The 23,397-nt window shown below is 33.5% G+C and overlaps 1 protein-coding gene across 1 annotated transcript in view; it reads right to left on the reverse strand.

Moving 5' to 3' along the window:
* The window catches only part of LOC145689995 (uncharacterized), a 690,354-nt gene that overhangs the window by 25,701 nt on the left and 641,256 nt on the right, over positions 1-23,397 (reverse strand). The window contains exons 28-32 of the mRNA XM_081764461.1: positions 21,670-22,106; positions 19,103-19,256; positions 12,417-12,551; positions 8,080-8,261; positions 6,262-6,384 (exon numbers count right to left, since the gene is read on the reverse strand). Of these exons, the coding sequence (XP_081620587.1) occupies positions 6,262-6,384; positions 8,080-8,261; positions 12,417-12,551; positions 19,103-19,256; positions 21,670-22,106 (1,031 nt within the window). The remainder of the gene's footprint in view (positions 1-6,261; positions 6,385-8,079; positions 8,262-12,416; positions 12,552-19,102; positions 19,257-21,669; positions 22,107-23,397) is intronic.

Genomic DNA, 23,397 nt, shown 5'->3' on the forward strand with positions numbered 1-23,397 from the left:
TTAAGTACTACTACGAATAAAGGGTATCAAGAAGCTAACACAGCTACGAAACATGAGTTGTTCAAGAAAATTTGGAAAAACTAGAGGAAGAAAAGTATGGAAACAAAGTTGCACTGAAACGTGTAAAATAATGTATAAATAGATGAATTGCAAATACAGAAAAGAAATCGACAAAGACGGGGAAATATACAATTAGACGTAAAAATGGACAGAAGGATAGAAAAAAATTGAATAATGTATATGGAGGTAAATTTAATGGAAATAGAAAGATATAAAGAAAAAAAAACTACTAATAATATGTAACCAAAGGATGGAAATGAGTCTTTAACGAGCGAAATGCGGCTTGAAATTATGGAAAGAATACATTGAGTTGTATGACAAAAAGAATAAAGTATGTGTTCTTGGTTTTGAAAACGGAAACACAGTAAACGTGAGTCTCAGAAATGGTGATACTAAGGGGAAAGTTCAAGGATATATATGGAATTGAAGAATGGAAAAGTAGGTAATATATTTATTGCGTTTTCCCTTTCTTTTAAGAATACAGAAGAAGCAATATTTGTAATTTGTAATCAAATGTTGAAAGTCGTCGTAAGTCTATATAGAGTTAAAACTACATTAATTAACAAATTAAACTATATGAGGACTATAGAACTACACTAATGCAATCGCATTTAGGAACACACAGTAGAAATTTACGGATATGGCCCAAAGTTGGAACGCAAAAAGAAGGCGGCTGTAAATGGTACTGTTCCCAATGTGCTACCATTGGCAGATTCTGAACATGTAACAGTATTTTATTTATAGAATGTTTAACTTCTAAGTGACTTCGGATGGATATGTGGTCAGATGCCTATTTGTCTTGGAAGATCGTCGTTTTCAGAGCAGCTGGTCAGACGCCATCCCATGCCCTCAAGCACTCAATAAGGCTTAATTGCGGATATCTAGCAGGCTAGAATAGAAGGCGTAAACCGGAAGAGTTGTAACAAGATGGATTGGCTTGAATTTTTAAACCAACCCTCGTATTATTCCAACATCAATTCTTGGAAATGAAATGCGACTAATCAACAGTTGGAGAAGAACAATGCTCAGGAATTTCTCACCTCACTTCTCCAGACAGTCTTGCTTCCTCCCGTCAGCCCATATTTGGAGGAAAAATTTTGCTACCCTCGTGCTGTCCGCCCACGCACCAAGCCCTCATGACGATGACAGATTTTTACGTGACAATGTGAAGTCTATCAATAATCGTCGATTGTACAACTTATTCAAACAATCAGTGTTTTTTAATGTGATTTCTATTAACTTATGAACCATTCACTATATATTATTAACAATATAATAACGCAAAAACTTAACGTTTTCTACGAACTATATTTTAGTTTAGTCAGTGTATTCTTGCGCTGTGAACTGGCAATTGTGCGACGCATGAAGAGAAGTGTGTGTGTTCTCCAAGACGTTATACGAGTTGAATGTACTAACTTTCTGTCTTCAGGAAGCCAGTAAAGCCTGAATAATGAAAGCCATATAATCAAACAACTGTAATACACACACCGCGATGTCAAGCTAGTGCAACATACTAAAATTTGGAACAGTACTACGTGTACAAATTATGTTTTAACAGCAATGGAAGTCTACTATTTGTTAATGCATTAGTGAATTTTATTTCGTACAGGCGCCGGAACCGTCGTGCGCGCTTACGCGTCGTGCCGAAATCTTTGGGCCAATTTCTTTTCGAGTGAAATGTTAAAAGTAATATGAAAATATTAGTATTGTTCTAAATCATATGTAGTGTAATCCACATAGTGCATATTAATACAAAGTTATCTACAATTCTTGTTATCATTTTTAAAGGTGATGATAGTGCTAACCAGATGTGTTTAATACGTTATGCCTTTTTTTCTTAGTGATTGAAATGTGTACCAATTAAAACGTACACGATGTGAAGTGTTTGTCAGAAGGTAAGGTATCTATCAATAGAGAAGTTCAAACATTTACTTTCGTCTCCCACTACTCGTCTGGTGTTAATCACGCATGGCTATCCTACCTTGCACTTTTTTACAGGTATTAACCAATGTATCTTGGAGCTGACGTAACAGCGATGGTGGGTGTATGGCTTACGCCCCTGATACATATAACGCCCGAATCTTAGGACCGTGGAGGAGTGAAGATACTTGTTTATTGCCAGTTTCTTATATCAATTTACTAATTTGTGTATTTGAATGAAGTTGTAAAGGAGACTTTGAGAGATCCAAGGTTCGAATCCCAATATTATTATTATTAGTCGGTCTTCTCGCACTGGAACAAACGAGTATCGAACCCCATTCCCCTTATATCTGGCTTCCCTCACAGGAACAGACCTTATAGAGTATGCAGGGTTCGCCTGGCTTTATGGGAAAGTGCGATGTCCTGCTGGAAGATGGGATCTCAGAAAGTGTTCACGTAAAGTCGGTCTTTTCTACTGCAGTCTCTCCGGATACTACGGAAAATGTCGATGATCGGGCGATGATTAGGTTTCAGGAGTAATCGTGCGAAGGTAACGTAGGTTGGTAGCTCAGTCTTCAACAATCGATTGTTCAGTATTCGTTCGCTCACTGTAGTTAGTGTTTGGAGAGCCATGGTGACTCTGCACTGGCGATCGCCGTCCTGCCAGGTATAGTGTTCCAAATGATCTCCCTTTTCAAGAGCACTTCGGTACGTCATGGAGGTCTGAAGAGGGCCAGTTGGCAATGAGAATCCTTTGACTCCCATTGTGCATACAAGCGATTTACCAGTAACGCAATGACACACAATTGGCAATTCAAGGAAACGGACATCCAACCTCTCGCTGCCTCATTATACGGCTACGTAGTGAATTATGTTCGATACGTTCACTGACGTCGTCCTGGGAATGATCTACACTTAACTACACTTGTTTTTTTATTCGATAGCCTTCATACTACCAGCAGCATGGCCTCTATAGACACCATGATTAGCCTCGTATTTATGGTGGCCGGTGTGCTGGTATCTTCAAACTAAAATCCGCATGCTTTCTACAGACACAGTATGTGGTTCGAATCGGGCGATGCACTGTATACTGAAAGATCTAAAATACTTTAATACCAGTGTCGTAGTTTTACATCGCACGATTCAAAAATTCAGTTTCGAATATGAATGATTATATGGACGAAGAAGTAAGAGTTAAATAGCTTTGATTTGGAGAAAGCAGCAGAAAGATGCAATTAGTTTGCATTGAATAAAGTAGATGAAAGCTTTTAGGCAAAAAAGAAGGAAATACTTTTAAATGTTTGAACTGGGCAATCAGAAAGATGCTTGGGATGAAGTGAAAGATAATGGCCAGAAGAAACTTACATTTGAACCAACCATTAAAAGTTAAAATATAATAAATGTAATAGGGCAGTGAAGTGGGAAGACGTGCACGACAAAAATTTTCCTTTCAGTGACATTTACTATCTAAAAGAGTAGCGAGAAAGATTTTGATTATAGAACAGGTTTATTTTGCCAGGAACTAGAAGTGTTAGTATATTTGCTTTTCAGATGATATTGCTGTTGTTGCGGAATCCGAGTCGAAATGTAACATAATATCAGAGAAGATAAACTGTAAAAATAATTTGAGATTAAAATAAATATGAAAAAAATAAAACAATGTTGGCTGTGATGATTGAGGCTGTGATAATTGTATAAATATGAGCAAAGACAATCGAATAGCTTGCTAGTTTTAAAGAGACATTCATAATAAGAGGTACATTTTATGCTTCATATTATTAACGAAGGTATGAATTGTAAACGAAAAATAAAAAGCAATGTGAGAAATGGTGAAATATGATAATGTTGATTGCAGTGATAATGATGAGAAACACGCTATATGAGTCATTGAGTGAAAAGTTACAAAGGAGAGTTGAATGTTAATTATTCCATTGTAAAAAGTAGGAATGTGGACATTGCGAAAGGACGACAAAAAATTATTGTATTTCAATTCTGCGAAATTTGTACGTTGAGAATGGAAAAACGTAGATGATTGGCACGATAAACCAATAAGGGGCATTAGGAATTTATAAGGGTGAAAGAATGTAATGTGAAATAATAAAAAAGATGTCAGCACATTGATGAAAAAAAAAAGTACTTTGAGTGGTGAGTATAGAAGATATGAGGAAAAGGAAACAAGGTTGGTAGAGAAATATATAATTATTGGATAGGACTAATGATATTCCATCATCAAGACGAAGTTCCCCAAGGATCATAGTGTAGAGACACTTTAAAGGGGAGTATGTAGCAAGTAACCTATTACCGATAGAATAATATTTTTAATTAATTGTAGTGGTATAGGTAGAAATTTGATCCTGCTAGCTCAAGTAGCTTCCCATCTAAATTAGAGTTTTGCATAAATTTAATTGGGTCTACAAGTATATTTTAAGCTAGTCATCCGCGTCCCCCTCAATTTTTACCTGCCAGAGACACTTATGGTGGTTAGTCAAGAAATGGATTGGGTAGTGTACTTCTTAACGTAGCAGCAAGGTAAACAGTATACCCACACAGGATTCTTGGTCCAGTACTGTACTTTTCATGCTTCGAATGTAATTGAATTTACATCTACTTAAGCTATGGAGTGAGAAAAAATTGTTCTTTCTTCCATTTATCATACATGTTACCTGTTTTATTATCTAATGTCATGTGCAACACTACTTTCTTTGAAAAAATATAACAAGGTGTACAAGTATATTAAACCATTCGTTCAATTTGAATTACTTTGAGGTCTTAAAATTTCTTTCAAAAAACTGAATCGAATGACATTACTAATTCACAAATAGATTTAATCAAATGGTCAGACACTTATTAACTAGATCATGTGAAATGCATTAAATATATACTAAGATTATTATTATTATTATTATTATTATTATTATTATTATTATTATTATTATTATTATTATTATTATTATTATTATTATTATTATTTTAATAAGTTCATAGTGACACCACCGAAGTTAGAGATCGTAAGGCATACGAATAGTTACATGATGTTACCACCACAACTAGGGAAATTTATTTTAATTCCCTTCTATCGCAGGCAATTAATTGTAAAATTTTTACATATAGTAACCAGTTTTAATGTAATAAAAAGCTTAAATGTTTTATACAAATCTTGGATCTATAAGACCCCCACTTCTTCTCACATGCTCTTCTCTCTCTCTCTCTTTTTTTTTTTTTTTTTTTTTTTTTTGTGTGTGTGTGTGTGTTTTGAAATCACAGAATATTTAGGTTGATTGAAACTGAAAGTTATCACTTGCTTGAAAAGGTGTAACATTACTTGAACATGAGAATTCCAATTTTTTTTGTTTTCATTCTTTATTTCTCATTTCTATGAAGTAACATCACTATTTTATAGGTCTAGCACTTACAGAGTTCTATGAAATAGTATCATTCATGTTGTTAATTTATTGATTATTGCCAAATAACAATGTTGTATGTTGGATTTCTTTTCAGAAATTATTGTTAGCTTTTTAAAAAAATGATAGATCTTATCGAGCTGAACAAAATGATATGGATGAATGTAAACCTTCATGCGTAGTTTTCGAGAAAATCGAATTTTTTGAAAACAAAAATCAATATTGTACGGTAACCATACCACCTCTTAAGACAAAACTGATACTAAAGTACACTTCGCATCAAGCTTTTTTCGTTACGACATTAGTTTGGTTTAATTTCCAGTTCAGTGTCCCTTCCAGCAGCGAAGTTATGTTAGACGTGGACCTACAGCTTAAACATGGAATCCGAATCACATGGGATCCGAACCTGGGTCTCCCATGCCAAAGGCGCGTACGCTAACCGCCTAGACACGAGGGAGTTCATTATGTAATGCGGCAATACATAGTGTATTAGATATAGTTCAAAAGTATTCTTAACTCTGAAACTTTAACTTTTCCTTTAAATATAATACACATATACCTATCGACAAATCACATTGAACTGAAGAAAATGAAATGCTTGAGGTAAATTATAATGCGTAGTTTTTGATAAAATTAAGAAAAAAGAATTAAGAAAAGAAGAATAATGGCGTTAGTTGCCAACAATAATTGATGTTTTATTCTGCTGGTATAGAGTCTGGTACAAACACTACTTGCAAGCAATCTTAAAACGATGACTCAAAGTCCTAACATTGTTACATTTTAAAAATAGAATTGTTAAATTGTGCTTTGTTGGAAATATTACTCTGATAGTCGATAATAAACCAAATTACATGCTAACATCTTCAGTTATTTTACTTACCTAAATGACCTAAATAATGCGACGAAGTCGATGAAATCCAGTTGAGTTTCATGCGTAATGGAACCTGCCCTAAAATGTCGCATCTGCCAGAACTCACCACCACCAACAGACTTCCCCTTCTCTCTGTAGAAACACAATGATCATTTAGTGAAATAAAAATACATTTACTACTTACAAAAGGCCAAAGCGTTTGAAGTATACTTTATTGTATAATTATTTAAAGGTATGAATATTTTGACACATATTTTAATAATTTGATGTAATATCTGCTGAGAAATATGTTAGGGAATACTGACATAGTACAGTTAATAAAACATTAAATATTAGACACAGTAAATAAAAGAGTACGTTTACAAATTATATTTTATTATGTTCGTAAAAGGAAATGACTTTGTGATTTTCCAGCACCCAGTGCAACTCTACAGAATAGTCACAGATAATTTTGAATTACTCCTCTAAGATACAAGTAGAACTTAGAGTATGTTACCCACGGAAATATAGTAATTAGGATATGCAGAAATAAAATAGATTTTGAAGTAAAAAGAAGTCATGTTGTTTCATTCATGTAACTAATATTTAACAAATGTACGCATTTATATTTCATATATATATTTTGTATGTGGAGAATATTCCTGATGTTTGAACAAAACATTTTGTGTATTCAACAAAATTGAAATGCCTACGAAAGACCTATCTTCATATTTGTACTATATACAACGTAAGTATCGGTTTGTGAAATTATAAGGCTACCATAAATATGTTTCATTCTAGAAACAAAATCATCTAAATTAAATTAACAAAATAATCATGGTAAATTTACAGCATATTAATTCCATCAATTATAGCATTCAATCTAACTAATTTTCAAAATTAATCGTTTAATAGAAATTGCGGGAAGTTAAACTGAAAATTGAGAAATTTATGTAAGTAAACTGTGTATAAAACTTTATTTACTTTAATATTTGTGTACTAAAGATTCGGAAGCATATTAACCTTTAAAGCGAAATTATTTTTTTGAAAATATCCACCCAATACATATAAGAACTCACATAATGAAGATAGTTTTTTTTTTTTAACCATCTTTCTTTGATAACTTCTGGACTGTCAATATCATCCACTTAGTTTTCTTATATTGCTTTCCTGTGTTAGACATATTCTATCGTCTAACTTCGTATCGAAGTGTTCGTTTAACTTCGTAATATGTTGATAAAAATAACATGTTTTCTACCAAGGATTATTATTTCCTTACTATTTTGCAAACCCATAAGAAGAAGATGATGAAAATGAATTAAGAAGCAGTTAAAGAAGTAATCTGGAGAACGATATAATAAACACAGACTGTGGGATTTGCGAAATACATAGAGGGAAGTAATAACATTGATACATAACACACACACAACAATTTTCTCTTTTTTAAGTGAAGTAGTTCATTAATATGTACGCATTGATGTGCTTTATCATGAATTGACATGTTTAGTGGCAATGACATTTTAGTTTTAACATGACGCCCATCATCAGAAAGCAAAGTATACAGTATTTATAACTTACAGCAGCAACTGAACAGTCTACGATGAAAAAGGTAATATATTATGCATGTAGTTTACATATGAAATATGATATTTTATTTTATCGATGGCTGTACAAACATTCGTTGTCAAAATTACGTATGGCTTGACAAAGAACTTACTACTCTGATGTAATTATGAATAGTTAAACCAGTTCGATAAAACTTTACCATAAAACAGATTTGTAACTTAACTTTGTAATAATCGAAGTTATATTTATAACCTACTTTGAACGATTTTTCACCATACTCACCTGTGTAGCACCTGTCCATGAGTTGGACTTGCAGAGAGGTTATCGGAGGAACTCTGTGGAGTGCCTTGTCGTCTTTCCATATCACAAGATATGGAGCGTGATCTTGGAGGACTGGCTGCGATTGGACGTCGAAGAATCGTAGTCGTATCGACTATAGGCTCATGTTGCTTGAGACTTAGTTCCTGCAAAACAAACATTTTGTACTACGCAAGCCACAGAGTCATGTTTCCAAGCTCTTTCGTGAAAGTCAAAGACTCTTTTTGCTCTTAACTGAGAATTAAATCATTTGTAAATATCAGAACCAAACGAGCATATACTATTAAGTGCAGCGGGACTACTGTGCCTTTCTATGTCAAAAAACACTTTAAAAATATTCTGATTTAAAGACAATGAACAGAAAATAATTATTTTGATTTCTAACCAAGACAATGAACAGAAAATAATTATTTTGATTTCTAACCACTCATTTCAACCTGACAATTTACGTGGCACAGAAAGCGTATGCAAAAAAGCAATGAATATGAAATCCTCCCTTCTCACGTGTTTCTATATTGATTTTCTTTAATATTTGAAACGAAACAAATTAACTTATATCAAATTTAAGTGTCTTTGGTTATTAGAGCTGTGTAATTTCATTTTATCATAAAAAATACTCGAATTATTTTAAAGTTATAACCAAGATGGTTATTTCAGTTATTTTTTCTTTCCAAGTTAATTCAAGGAAGATTTCCACAGAACTTAACAATAACTAAAGTTGCATTGCATTGCATTAGCAATGCAATAACTATTTAGTACTTTTAAGTAGGGGAGGAGAAGTCTGGTATTTTGAAACTGTTCAATCTTCCTTTACATTCTTGTTTTCGCTTTCAGCCATGAGAGTTACATAATTCAGAACAAAAGTAGGGCAAGTTTTAAAAATAATATTATTTTCAGAGTTGTTAATAAAATAACTTTTCAATACACAAGTATTTTTATTTCTTTCTAAAGCGTATCCATATGATAGTGTTGAAGGGCCCAGGATTTTAAAAATAGTGTGGATGTTCTCATAGTTGACGAGCGGGGGAATCTCGAGGTATAAAATATCATTCAGGCTTAGAGGAAGATCCGTAAAAAAGCTTCCGGAAAATTTTGAAAATCAACCGATTGTAAGTACAATTTAGTTTGTTTTGAATGAAAATCGAGTTCCTTTTTTCACAGTGAAAAGTATATATTCTTGAATGAAAGCACCGTGTCGTCGTAACCAGACAGGTTTTAGGATTCTAAGAAATCAACCCCCAATTCAAACTCTCGTCACGTCATTCTGAACGGCGATTATTTGTGTTGTACAATAAGAAGTGTAAAAAATTTTAGCTTAAATTCTGGGGTGTGCTCGAGTACCGGAGCAATCCTGCAGTCGGCGCTCCTAACAGTGTCAAAGAGCATAAAGAGACTTTGACCCACAGAGCAAAAATCGTGCTTGAAATAAGATAATGAGGTACAGATACAGAAACTACAATTTGGTATAAACCTACATAATGGTATTTTGGATTTAATAGAAGTTGGAAAATTTTATAACGAGGAAGTTGAACTACACAGAAAAAAAGTAAGCATGCATATACATATTAGCATATTATGTATATAATAATAATAATAATAATAATAATAATAATAATAATAATAATAATAATAATAATAATAATAATAATAATAATAATAATAATAATAATAATAATAATAATAATGGACTCAGTTTAACTTGCAAACGATTCTGATTGTTATCCTAAAGACTGCAATGATTTTTTCAAAAATATATTATGAATATGTGCAATTTAACATTAAGTAATTGGTTTATAATTATTGACGCTAAATAGTTGCATATAAAAACTACACCCTTTCTCTGGAATTATGAATATTGGTTCGTTTCGTTCTATAATTCTAAATTTAAAATAAATGCAGAATTAAATCTCTCCGAGAAACTTGGAATTCTGAAAATAATTTGCTCAAATACGGAAAGTAAAATACAATACTGCTTTAGCTTTGATTGAGCTTCTAAATAACTAAACAAGCAAAAGCGATTTAATTGATTTGCGGAGAACAACATAATATTTATCCTACATAGATATTTTCATATTTCATATAACGAAGAGAATAACATGAACAATATAAGCAACGGGGAAAGTAGCAGACATCACGTGTTCATATTCGAATTGATCTCAAATATGTATGTAATTTTACATAAAGATTTCATATTGATATCAGAAGAAGAGAATTTTTGTTGTTTTTTTTTCTGCAACTGTAGCATCAATTTGAATACAGTTTTCATGACAGAAACATTTAGTTCTTGGTAAGTTTTCACTAACAATATGTATGATCGAACAATTTATTAGTTAGTAGCAAATATTATGGCTAGCAGTTCCGGATCTATAAACCGTAAGACCCCGCGATGCAGGGGAAGGTGGGCATAGCCAAAGGGGCCCAAGGGCTTTTAGAGAACCCCTTGCACCTTGCCTGTAAATATTAATTTTTAAAACACTGAAACTAATTCACTGAACAAACTAAAATACTGAAAGAATGATATTTTCACAATAGTTTAATTACTTGAACCAAGTAATGAACTACCAGGACTGACAACGACGCATGATATATCTCTTACTTTCCAATGGTTTAAAAATACGCTTATCCACACATTGTATCTCTTGCAAGAGTTGCAAAACTACTCAAGTGTTTTTAGATTTTTATAAGTAAGAAACCCAACTGCATCCTTACTTGCAACTCTAGTGTTAAGTCATTTGAAGAAATTGGGATTGTCTGAAAAAATGCAGAGGATAAGGATATAATGGCGCAGCTGTGATGAATGATGCTTACTCAGCTGTTCAGAAGAAACTTCAAGAAATTGAGGAACGACCTATATACTATATTCACTGCACGGTACATAACCTAAAGCTTGTCATTGACAGGAGAATCAGATATCACTTTGAAAAAGTTCAATTCAATCAGATGGGCCTCACAGTATCAGTCCATTGTAGCTATCAGGTTGAGGTATGCGAGGTTCAGAAAAAAAGGCAACCCAAAGTGAAAAAACACTTCGACGAACTAGTAGATCATCGGTTTTCGGACACAGAGGTTTGCTTCAGGGTTAATGTTTACAATAGACTTCTAGATATCACGTACAATGAAATAGACAACCGTTTTACATTGTTACAGACAATTCTTGATGAATTTTTACTCATATTCCCGAAAGTACTTGTGAACCTTTCAGACGAAGAAATATTAATTAAGGCTGCAAAAATTACAAAAGAAGTACCAGCAAGACGTTGGCCCGTCGCTACAATTGGAATTAATTTCCCTTCGCACTTGACTTAAAACCCATATTTCAAAGATCAACACTGTTCTTGAATTGGCGGTATTACTATAAGTCGAGTTTAATACTATTGCCCCACGTTATCCTGAAGTTTTGACTACTCTTGCTTTATTCCTGACTTTACCAGTGACTGTAGCTTCCGCTGACAGGTCATCTTGATCCTCAATCTGAAAGAGGATTAAGAGCTATTTAAGGTGTTCAATGACACAGGAGAGAATGAGCGACTAGGGAATGCTGGCAATCAACCATTAGAGGGCTTCGACTACTGAAAAGTGAGATCTTATACGAGAGCTTGCGGAATTGAAGCCGAGGAGGAAGGATTTCTTGTAAAACGTAAGTATTTCAATCTCTAATCCATAGTAAATAGAACAGCACGAATATTTCATTAAAATGTACTATTAAAAAAAGTATTGACCATACAGGGGGACCTTTCAAATTTTCTTGCGGGGGGAGGTAAATTTCTAGATCCGTTACTGATGGTTAGGACAAAGGAATCTAAGCGTGCGCGTATAATAATAAAATTAAATATACTTAGATAATAGTTACAAACAAAATCAAGTAGAAGTACCTACATAAAGGAACTAAAAATCATGTCTTTAGAATGTAGAAAAGAGCGACAAAGAGGGAAAATAACACCAGATGAAACAAGTTTGGTAGTTTGTTATTGTCGGCCATATTAAATGCTGTCATAATGCTAAATATAGCCAGCAGTGAAATAGACCAAACTCTTGTCTTCTCTTTCATTCTTCTTTTTTCTTCACTTTTGTGTAAGCTCGAAAGACAAAATGTTCAACTTTAAAAGCTAAGATATTTTTATTTAGTTTCTTCATTGTGTTTTTCTTAAGATAAACTAAGACACTTTTGTTGATGAGTATGCCTTGTGCATAAATATATCTCAGTAAACAATGCACAACACGAATTACTAACAAGTTTATTACTAGCACAAATGTTTTATTAAAAAAAATACACAACTTTTGGAAGAGTGCTACGGACCCACCTTTAAAGCTTGAATATTTCCTATGGACTTTTTCTTCTTAAATTTGATAGAGGCACCACGGCGCATAGATCCATTGTCTGGAGGAGACATTCCTGGAATGTTTCCGGGAAGCGTCCAATTTCTGCCTCCAAAAACCTACGACAAATAGAGAATTTCATGATATCAATGATGTTGAAGCAAAACATTTATTCTTGTACACAAGAAAAAATATTAATTAAAAAAACAAAAGAGAACTGGTTTTAGCATAAGAAACATTCGCATATTGCGGACAGTCTATGAATTTAATATTCAATTGGCTATGTATTAATTTAGAAATAAATCACCATCTGTTGCAGTGTCAGACATTAACCATATGCCAACATCTAATTTATTTAAATAAAAGTATTATCAACAGGCAATACAACAATTTTATCTTTCACTGTTTATTATTTATAAATAGTATCAGGTCAGAAACATATTTTCACGTTTGAATTGTTATAATGAGGCTCAATTTCGTTCTAATATATTTATGCGTGTTATTAACAACGATAACATACAAATCCATTTTTTTACGCCGTATCATCTAAGTAGTTCAATGGTTGGAAACCCGCAGCACAACCTCAGAATGTAATTCTGTTATTCATGTTAAAACAATCATTCGGACTGGATCAAATACACACAAAGAAATCACATATTTTCGAAGTTATTCCATTTTGGAAACTTTAGGCATGGTTCCCGCTAATATCCATGGCGAAACTGGTGCCCTTCAGTAGAATAACATTTTGATGTTAAATTGGACGAAAGCAGTAACAGCGTTGACTTCTAATCGCTAGTTGGCATGGCTCACCTGCACCACCAGAAAAATTTAAACTCCTAACCAGATGATCGAAGAACACTGAAGCGACTAATTCAATCTTCAAACTAACAACCTGTACATCAACACTCTTAAAAAATTTCAAAATTTTGCAATCTATATGCGAGGCAATCTGTATGTACAAAGCAAATTAACCCAATTGTATCCGAAATATATGATGTCCGAACTAGTAAATCTCTTGTTGACGTAATATTGATAAACTAAGGAAATGGTCATCCATCCAAGGCTACAAAAGATAAGTGGTTACAAATCGTTAAAAAGTGTAGTTCCACAAATTATGCGGCTAAGATAAATATTAATGTGGAACAAGCATAAACGAATATCACGGAATAGAAACTAAATTGAACATATTATTATTATTAAATGAGAGCACAAGGTGTTCCATGATGTAAAGTATATCTTGGATCTAAAGTAAGCATAGTGTAGAGGTAGATTTTATTTGTGAATTTGCAATTTAATGCGCAACCTTTGCTATTTCTCGGATTAGAACCTTAAGATGACGAGTCTGGAATAAATATGGATATCGATCGTGTCCAAGAACGACAATCATAGTAACTTTTGTATTTATTAATAAAAGAAAATTCAAAAACTGAGTTCATATAATATTCCAAGCATATAGTGATGAAGGCAAAGTTAATTCTAACCCATGTTTTCGTTTCTATTGTGGTGCTTATTAATTTGTTTGTAGTTTTGTAACTATTTTAAATCTTGATATTTTTATTGTTATCTTTTTTGTTTCTTAGCTTCTTCCTTGTCTTTTTATCACCAGTCAATTCCAAACAAATGATGACATAAATGATAAAACTATGATATATTACTCAACGATGCCAGAAAAACTGACTAACGACTTAAAAGATCGAACCTTTTAGTCATCTACTTACAGCAGATACTAATTCCTGAAAACAACTTGCACTTTCAAGCTTCGGCTCTTCCCTGGAGCCTTGGTCACGGAGATTAAAAACAGAAGAAGGAATCATCAGGAAAATAGAAAGAACAGACTCACTAGAATAGAGCAGCATGAAAAAACACTTTGTTCAAGCTTATGATCACTTATCAAATGGTAGATCAGTACATTGTAACATGGTGAGCTAAATTTTTATATTCTTTTGTTTTGTAGTGGAATTTTGCCAGCTCATATTAGTGAATAAAGAAATTTTCGAAAACAAGTTGCTCACTTTAATTTTTAACTCCCAACAAAGTTCTTGAATCATCAATGTCTGTGTTGCATTTCTTTGAAATATTTTGAGAGTCCCGAAACCAAGTGTTCTAATTTTACGTCCCTGATATGTTCTTTAGCCCGTATATTGACGTTTCTTTTTGTCATACCTATATAATCCTCCTGGCAATTGCATTTTATTTCATAGACCACTGATTTTTCGCAAAGATCATCGTAGTAACTCTTGAATTCAGTGATATCTTTTACAAGATTCTAGAGGTTCCAATGCGATACGGAAACCATATTGTGTAATCTTATTTAATGTATTTGTCAATCTGGGGTATATGGATAATTCAACATATTTAACGTCAATGGTTTCGGTTTCAGGACTGTCGAAATATAACTTCCATTTCACTTGATTATACCAACTTAATAAAATGGACTTTTTGATATCCATTCATACTACCTATCTTTAATAAGTAATCAATTTTGGACTTTAACAGGTAAGTCGTATAGCACACACAAAACGTCCTTCTAAATATTTGCTTTGGTTACTGATGAACGTGCAGATCTGCAATGTATATATTGTATGCCTGCTGTGAGCTTATGGTGGTCATGGATAACCAACTTGTTATGGTGGTTGGTTATGGTGGTAACCAACTTGTTATATATTGATTTTAAATCTAAGTAGATAAGATTACCATCTTCCTTATGTTCTATGGTGAATTTTAAATTACTATAAATCTGATATCATTTGCTTAATAAAAACTCCAATAATGAACTTTCCACATACAGAAAAAGTACATCATCAACATATGTGTAATACCGCACTGCGCCTAAACCCTGTTCGGCCTAAGCTCTAAACTGCGATAAACAAAGCCACATGAAATTAAATCTCGCTGATTTGCTGTTCGCCTACCGACGCTTATACTCCTTCGTAAAATAGTTCGTATGATTTGGTTATTACTTTTACTATGAAGCTCCATATAAAATCGCTACATTATTATAAATGACAAAAATATAATACAGATTATCTAATAATACTGCAATCGAGCGTGGGTAGTGAAACAATACAAATAAACACTAAGCATGCGCAGTAATTATGGCGCCAATTCAACTGTGAAGGCGTGTTCTGTTCTTAAAATCTGAAAGATGGCTGACATGAATCTCGGTTCAGCGAGTGTTGTGGTGAAACACCAACAAGGGAAGCTTTTACGCAGTGGTGAAAAGCAGATAGTGCTAAATGTGTTTAACAAGTTCAGTGAAAAGTATCCTGAGTTAGCTGTGAAAGACCTATATTACCTTACGTCAGAATTTAGGGAGTATCTTGGTGGAGTGTTCAAAGTGCGCGGAAAGAAAAACGCGAAAGGGTACTTTAGTAACACCGGCAAAGAAAAGGAAACGTGCTAGGCCTATGTTAGATCAGTGTGACGACTTTGTATTAAAAAAAAAAAAAAAAAAAAAAAGCAATTCGTTCTAAAGTGCATAGGTTTTTCTTCGCTAACGAACCCCCAACGTTAGCAAAAATTCTTAGCAGTAAACAGTGACTCAGATCTGCCTAACTTGAAAAGAACAAGTTTGTACCAAATTTTAATAGATATCGGCTTCGAATTTGTGAAGAGAAGTAACAAAAATATTATTACTGAAAGAGACGATATTACATTGTGACGAAGGAATTATCTTCGCAAAGTGCGTCGCTACAGAGAAGAGGGATGTAAGTTTTATTACTTAGATGAAACTTCGGTTAATGAGGGACACACTACTAAAAAAGTGTGGGTAGAATCTACGGTTACGTCAGCAAAGAAGGCTTTTTTGTCAGGGCAAAGTTTAGGGCTCCGAAATCCCACAGGTAAGGGCAAACGATTAATACTTCTACATATCGGAAGTGATGATGGTTTTGTTGACGGTGGTATGCTTCTATTTGAGTCAAAAAAGACAGGGGACTACCACGAAGAAATGAATGGTGATGTTTTCAAACAGTGGTTTGAAATGATACTCCCAAAATTGCATCCTGGGAGTATTATAATAATGGATAACGCACCATATCATAGTGTGCAGCTTCAAAGATTTCCGACGAAGGCCTGGCGAAAACAAGAGATAGTGTCCTGGTTGGAAAAGAACAACATAAATTTTAACGCAAATAATGTTAAGGCTGAGTTGCTCCAAGCGGCTGGTACTGATCAAAATAACATTAAAAAATATATTATAGATGACCTTGCTGAAGAGGCAGGTCATGTTGTAGTTCGTTTTCCTCCATATCATTGCAATTATAAACCCCATTGAGCTTATATGGAGTCAAATAAAGAGTTTCGTAGCCAGACACAACAAAACATTCAAGTTACGTGATGTAAAACCTCTCGTTGAGTCTGCCGTGTCTAGGATAACTCGAGAAGACTGGACGAAGTGCAGTCAGCACGTGATAAAAGAAGAAAAGAAAATGTGGGACTTGGATGACCAAGTGGACGCTGTAGTCGACCTCTCCGTCATCAACACAGCTGATAACTCCAGTTCTGAGACTGAAAGTGATTCTGATTTAGAGGGAATCGAATTTCTGCAAGACGAGGCGACGATTAAATTGGTGAGTACATAACTCGTGACGTTTAATAGTTAATATTATATTTCAAACACAATGGAATTTATTTGTTTGTAAAAGTTATATACGTTCATTTCAGCTTTTTTCACCGTGTGCGTGCGTTTTCTAGGGGTTCTTCCGTTTCCTCCCACTTTCTTCATTCCACCATTTCATTCATTTCTCATCTTCACCGTCTCCTTTAGCCTAACCGGCATAACCGTGGGACGTAAAACTAAAAAAAATCATTTCAACTTTTTTCAATACCCCTTCGTGGTCATGTGGCTAAAGTGGATGCTTTCTGCGTGCATGGTTCTGGGTTCTACTTTGGTGCGAATATATATTTGCGACCTAAAGAGTGAGTCGGATCACACTTTTAATAAATAGGCCCTGTCTCTTATACGCTCAGTGCTGGAAAAAGTCATGAAATTCCAATCAATAATAATAATAATAATAATAATAATAATAATAATAATAATAATAATAATAATAATAATAATAATAATAATAATAATAATAATAAAAATAAAAATAATAATAATAATAATAAAATTTTTCATGTAGTAACAAAAATGTGAATGACTTTCCCTTTCCTACTGTTATTAGTAGTAGAAATATTATTGTCTAACCAGTTCATTTACTTTCTTGATCAAGTCGAACTATCCGTTTGTATTTTGCAAACACTGCAGTTCATGCATTTGTCTTGCGTGCCCTCGGTACTCACTAAGCAACAATTGCTTACCAGCGAAATTCAAAACTTTTTTTTTTTATCTTTCGAGTTTTTTTCTTTCATTTCTGTTGCTTTTCTAAGAAACTGGACAACACAAGACAGTATTGTCAAAATGCACGTGTATAATTTGCTCGTCCCCGTGGGAAGTGGGAGTGATACATCACTAGCCTATCGTATTTGTGACAAGCGGAAGGATACACATATTTTGTTTATCGGAGTTTAGAGCTTACGCTGAACAGCGTATAGTTTCTGTTCTTGAAGAACCTTACTTTCAACGATATGGAGAACTACGTTGGATAAGAAAGAGGGTAAAGAGTTATCCACAGCTGAATCTCTTACTTGGTGACAAATGTTCTCTTCAAAAGAAAAAATACTGTATGATAAACAGCATTCCAAGTGGTTGAATATTTCATTTACTTCAGATGTAAAATGAAATGAAATGAAATCTTTAAGTTTAACGTCCCACGGTTATGCCGGTTAGGCTAAAGGAGACGGGGCTTCAGATGTATTAAGCTTCTTGAGATACAAGGTGGATGTTAGGAACTCTTAGACCAATTTGAAAGGAATAGATGGATACATGTCAACTATGTCTATTGAAGCCATTTTAGTATGGTCAGCGATCACCGAATTAGCAATTTGCTGTATTACTTTATGACTGCGTTTAACACAATGTGTAAAATTAATGTTCATTTATTTAAAGAAAATAACTAAACATTTAAGGAGCTTGTAAGTGGGGTGGGATTGTTCCAATATAATAGGTGTTAAAGGAACACCCGTCTTATGAAATTCAGTCTGCCATGTTACAGTGCACTGTTCCACCATTTTATGAGTGATCAGGAGTTTGAACAAGGTATTTTTTTCGCAATAGTCGACACTGGTGAGTACGTTTCTTCTATTTTCCTAATGTTTTTATTATTCCTTCTCCTGCTTTTAATCTCCATGACCAAGGCTCCAGGATAAAGCCGGAAGCTTGCAAGTGCAAGTTGTTTTTAGGAATTATGATTGTCTGAAAGTAAAATGATTGTAAGAATTCCTGAACATGTTAACATGTGTTCTTTTATTCAACTGCCCTATTCAAGTTCTCAAGAATGAATTTACAGGACTTCCAAGAACTTTAACATGTCAAGAGAATTTTCCTTGAATTTGCTAAGTTTTTCAAAGATCATATGATTGTTATTCAAATTTAAATGCATAGCAAATGGCTCAAACATAATTATATGACTACAGAAAATTTATAGTTATTATTAGAAGTGCATAATTGAAGAACTCCCAAACAAAAACTATACACCAGGTTCTAAAAAAAAGTAATAATAAAATAAAATAAAAATAATATAATAAATTGTAGTATATTGTTTATTTTAATAATTTCAGCATTTACCTTAATGGCTTCAGCAGTCATTGGACCACAACATAATTCTTCTTCGAAGTACAATTGCAAATATTGCTCTTTAAGCCAGATCATCCGTCGATCAGTAAGCTGCAATTGTCGTTTGAGACCACGAACCACCCAACACAGGCCTGTGTACCACATTCTATAAAAAGGGAAAGATATTAAATTTTATATATATATATATATATATATATATATATATATATATATATATCTTAATTTACAGAAGTTGAAAAAAGATATAATAAGAGAAAAAATATTGAGTTTATATTATATTAACAGTACAATCGTAGATTTGTCTTACCAGTAGAAAGCATTTTTCAAAATGAAATTATTTTAGTAAACATCTTGGGAAAGTTCTCTTTCGTTCTTCAAAGTTTACTTTCATACTTAGATATTCGATTATGTCACTTTGTCAAGTAATTTAAAGACCACACACACACACACACACACACACACACATATATATATATATATATATATATATATATATATATATATATATATATATATATATATATAGGTACCAGGCCAAAGATTACAGCAGCATATCATGTACAGTCAGCGACAAAAGTTCTTTCCGTTTGGTAAAATTTATTTTGGAAATAACAATGGTATGGCTGGAATGTACAGAAAATTACAATCTTTTTAATTTACTGAAAACTGTACTCAAATTGTTCTTCCATTCTGAAGTTATTTGCGAAACTAATTTCATGAAACGGAAAGAACTTTCGTCGCTTACTGTACATCATCTATATATGCAAAGAAAACTCAATTGAAGAAAGAACTCTTATGCTAGAAACGTAATTTATAACTGTAAACAAAAGAATCCACAAGTGAATATGGAAAAACACATTATTACCAAAAATTAGTTTTAAATACTACCATGAAGTACAAATAAAAGGAAAGTATGTTTGTTGTATGGTGACGCTTCATTCCAAAGGATGGAGATGTAAGTAAAAGAGGAGTTGTTATCAAAATCTGGCACTATGGTAGTTGCTAGATCTCTGTATAGAGCATCTCAATGTATGCTTTATATAGACATACTGTGATAGTGTTATTAAAAATTTAGATCATCTTCCTCAAATCATCTGAAATATATTCAGAAGGGACGTGAACAAACGTTTACTTAGTGACTTATTAAATATATTTAATTCATACCAGATAATTTTAATTATATTCAAATGTTTAATAATATAATGGCCCGAGTTTCGTACTATTACAAATCTTTAATTTTCTGGGGAAAATTATGTTTAGAATTTGCACATTGCAATTCCTAAATGTTTAATTTATAATGTGTTCATTTCTATGTAATTACTTAAAGAATTTCAGTAATTCGTTTTTCTTTTATTTGCGTTTATTGAATATTTCTGTGTCATGTCATCTCATTGAGTTACTGTATGTCTTCATTTTATATAAAAAACTTCTTTTTAGGCTCAATGAACTCAAATATTAAAAAGTTTTAGTTGGATTCTTTTATAGTCGAAGATAAAAATTTAAGAAAAGGTATTAATTTATCAATGTTTTGTGAATACTATTTACGTAAATCGAAGTTAAGTTTATAATTATTGATTTTGTTACCAATAATATATCAATTATGTAGTTTTAAGTAAATAACTTCGTCCCGATCCTAAACTAAACTTATACTGTGATCATGACATCTAAATACACTGAAATTTGGTAACTTCTCTGTTATAACTTGATATAGACTTAATAATAATAATAATAATAATAATAATAATAATAATAATAATAATAATAATAATAATAATAATAATAATAATAATAATAATAATAATCTTATTTTGCTGGTTAATTTGCTATGCAGATACAGACATGTTATGGAATCACAACTTCAGCTACTGATATGTACTTAATCGGAGCAAACGTATTTTTAGTAGAGTTGCTTAAAGTACAATCTTCTTTGTTACAACGGATTATGACACTAATGGATTGGCATAATGAAAGACTATCATATATATATTAATTTATGAATTAAAGTTAATCGACGTATGCAAATAAAGCCAAGAAAATAGATTAAATAAAAAATATATGTATTGAATTTATGTGGAACGATTGTACTGAACCAAATAAAATTACGTCATCGTTCTCTTTAATTAATCAGCTGAACTCCGAGAGTTATTTTACTGCAAAAGCACAGTAAAGATATATGTTAGTGGCCGGAATTTCTGTTTTGCGTATTGTAACTTTGAACCGATGAAATAATAAAGCAGTGGAAGGAAATCTGATGAATTTTATTTTAGGTTAAGGTCAGTGTGAAGATGTACCATACAGGTACCGAAGGGATCGCGTTTTCAGGTTGCGTATCTGAAATTTTCGGGATCATTTTCTGCTTGCATGGATAATTCATAATTATCTGGACCCTTACATAACCAAAATTGTGCTCAGGTATCAGTTATATATTAAAAATGTCGCCATCCTTTTTGTTTTTGGGCCGCTATAATGTGTAATAATGTACATGTTATCCATATAACCGACATATCAGTTAAGATCACTAATTTCTTTAAAATTATATTTTCTTTTTCTTGACTAACCTGCATAGTGTGGGCGGCGAAAGGAAGACTAGAATTCTGTTGTCACTCAAGTTAGCACCATACACAAGAGCAAGGCAACATTCAGAAAGAGGAAAATGGTCCAGACCAAAGCGGCGTGCAGCGTTCGTGATATCCACATCTCTGTCACGGCCTCCAAGCATGATCTCTTTGACTGCAGGAAGATCGAGATAGCCTTCTTCCAATCCTGGAACGGCAACTTCTCCTGAACCTGATGCGAATTTAAGACTGAGTCCAGGAGCTACTGCTTCCTCAGGATTCGCTGCCAAGCAGTAGTCTTGAGAGGCCCCACGCAAACTGCTCCAACTTGGTCTAGACCAGGTCAGAGTTGAGCAACTTCTTTCTAATTTCACGTAGACAAGCGCTGCCCGAGATCCGTCCGCATCCCAATGTACGGCTGTACTCCCATGGTGAAGAACCTACAATATAAATAAGATATGAACAAGTTAAATTATAACTCAATGCAACACGTAGAACCTCATAGTAATATCGTAATATTACTTTTTATATACCTTTTTTTGTAATATTGCTGCATTTATAAAATGAGGGTTTAAAATAAAGAACAAAAGTGATCCCTGGATCGACAAAGAATTAATGACTTACTAGTGATAAGTCAGTTATTTATTATAAATTATTATTACTGGAACTTTTTCTTTGTTAGGTCACAATTTCAGATCAATGAGCACTCCTAAACAGAATAAATTATTCTTACACACTTTAAGATTGTTTGGTTATGTTGGAGTTTAACATCTCCTTTCTGCACCAAGGAACCACGAGACATTACTCTATAGTTTATATTACAACCATAAATACATTATCTTGACACAAGTAAATACACACTATGAGAGTAACACAATTTCGTGTAAACATGCGAACAATCGATGAATATCAAATAGATGGTGGTATGAGCCTGTAGTATAGCAAGTGGTGCCATCGTGTATGGATGTAGCTGTAAGGGGCTGACAGAATTTACTGGAAATTGCATAATTATACATTGAGAGTGTAGTAGAAGTCAGTGAGTTATCAGTGCTTTCTTATGTGTACCGTTAGCAACCGTTAATAGGATTACAGTGCAGCTCAAACTGGATGGAAACTCATGCATAGACTCAAGATCAAGCCGTGTGGTTGTCAGGAGTGCAAGGACCTAGAAAAAAAATTAAATCTTTAAGTTTTACGTCCCACGGTTATGCCGGTTAGGCTAAAGGAGACGGTGAGGATGAGAGATGAGTGAAATGGTGGAATGAAGAAAGTGGGAGGAAACGGGAGAACCCGAGAAAACCCACGAGCACGGTGTTTGTCCACCACAAAGTTCACATGGCGCGAGCTGGGATCGAACCAGGGACCCCAAGCACTGGAGGTGAAGCAAGGACCTAGATATCCAAATCTGCCAACGACATCGAAGCCGAGGTTAAAAAATCAACTGGAGCTGTCAAGCAATACCTGCGTAGTCCGGAAACCGATGATCGCGAAAAAGAAGTATCTGCTTACGAAACCACAAATGACACGGAAACATAATTGGACCACTGCCATGGGAACAGCCATAACACTTTTAAAATTGTGTTGTATTCTTCAGAGAAAGCCAATTTCGATCATTCTCGGGTAGCGGTCGACAGTGGTGTAGAGACGATCGACAGACCACAATTCACTTTAATTCCGCCACCCTACGATGAAATATAGCTTCGTAAATATCATGCTGATGGGACTAATTTG

The sequence above is a fragment of the Thermobia domestica genome, chromosome 1 (genome assembly GCF_964235325.1).
Source record: "Thermobia domestica chromosome 1, izTheDome1.hap1.1, whole genome shotgun sequence".
In the NCBI taxonomy this organism is placed as follows: domain Eukaryota; kingdom Metazoa; phylum Arthropoda; class Insecta; order Zygentoma; family Lepismatidae; genus Thermobia; species Thermobia domestica.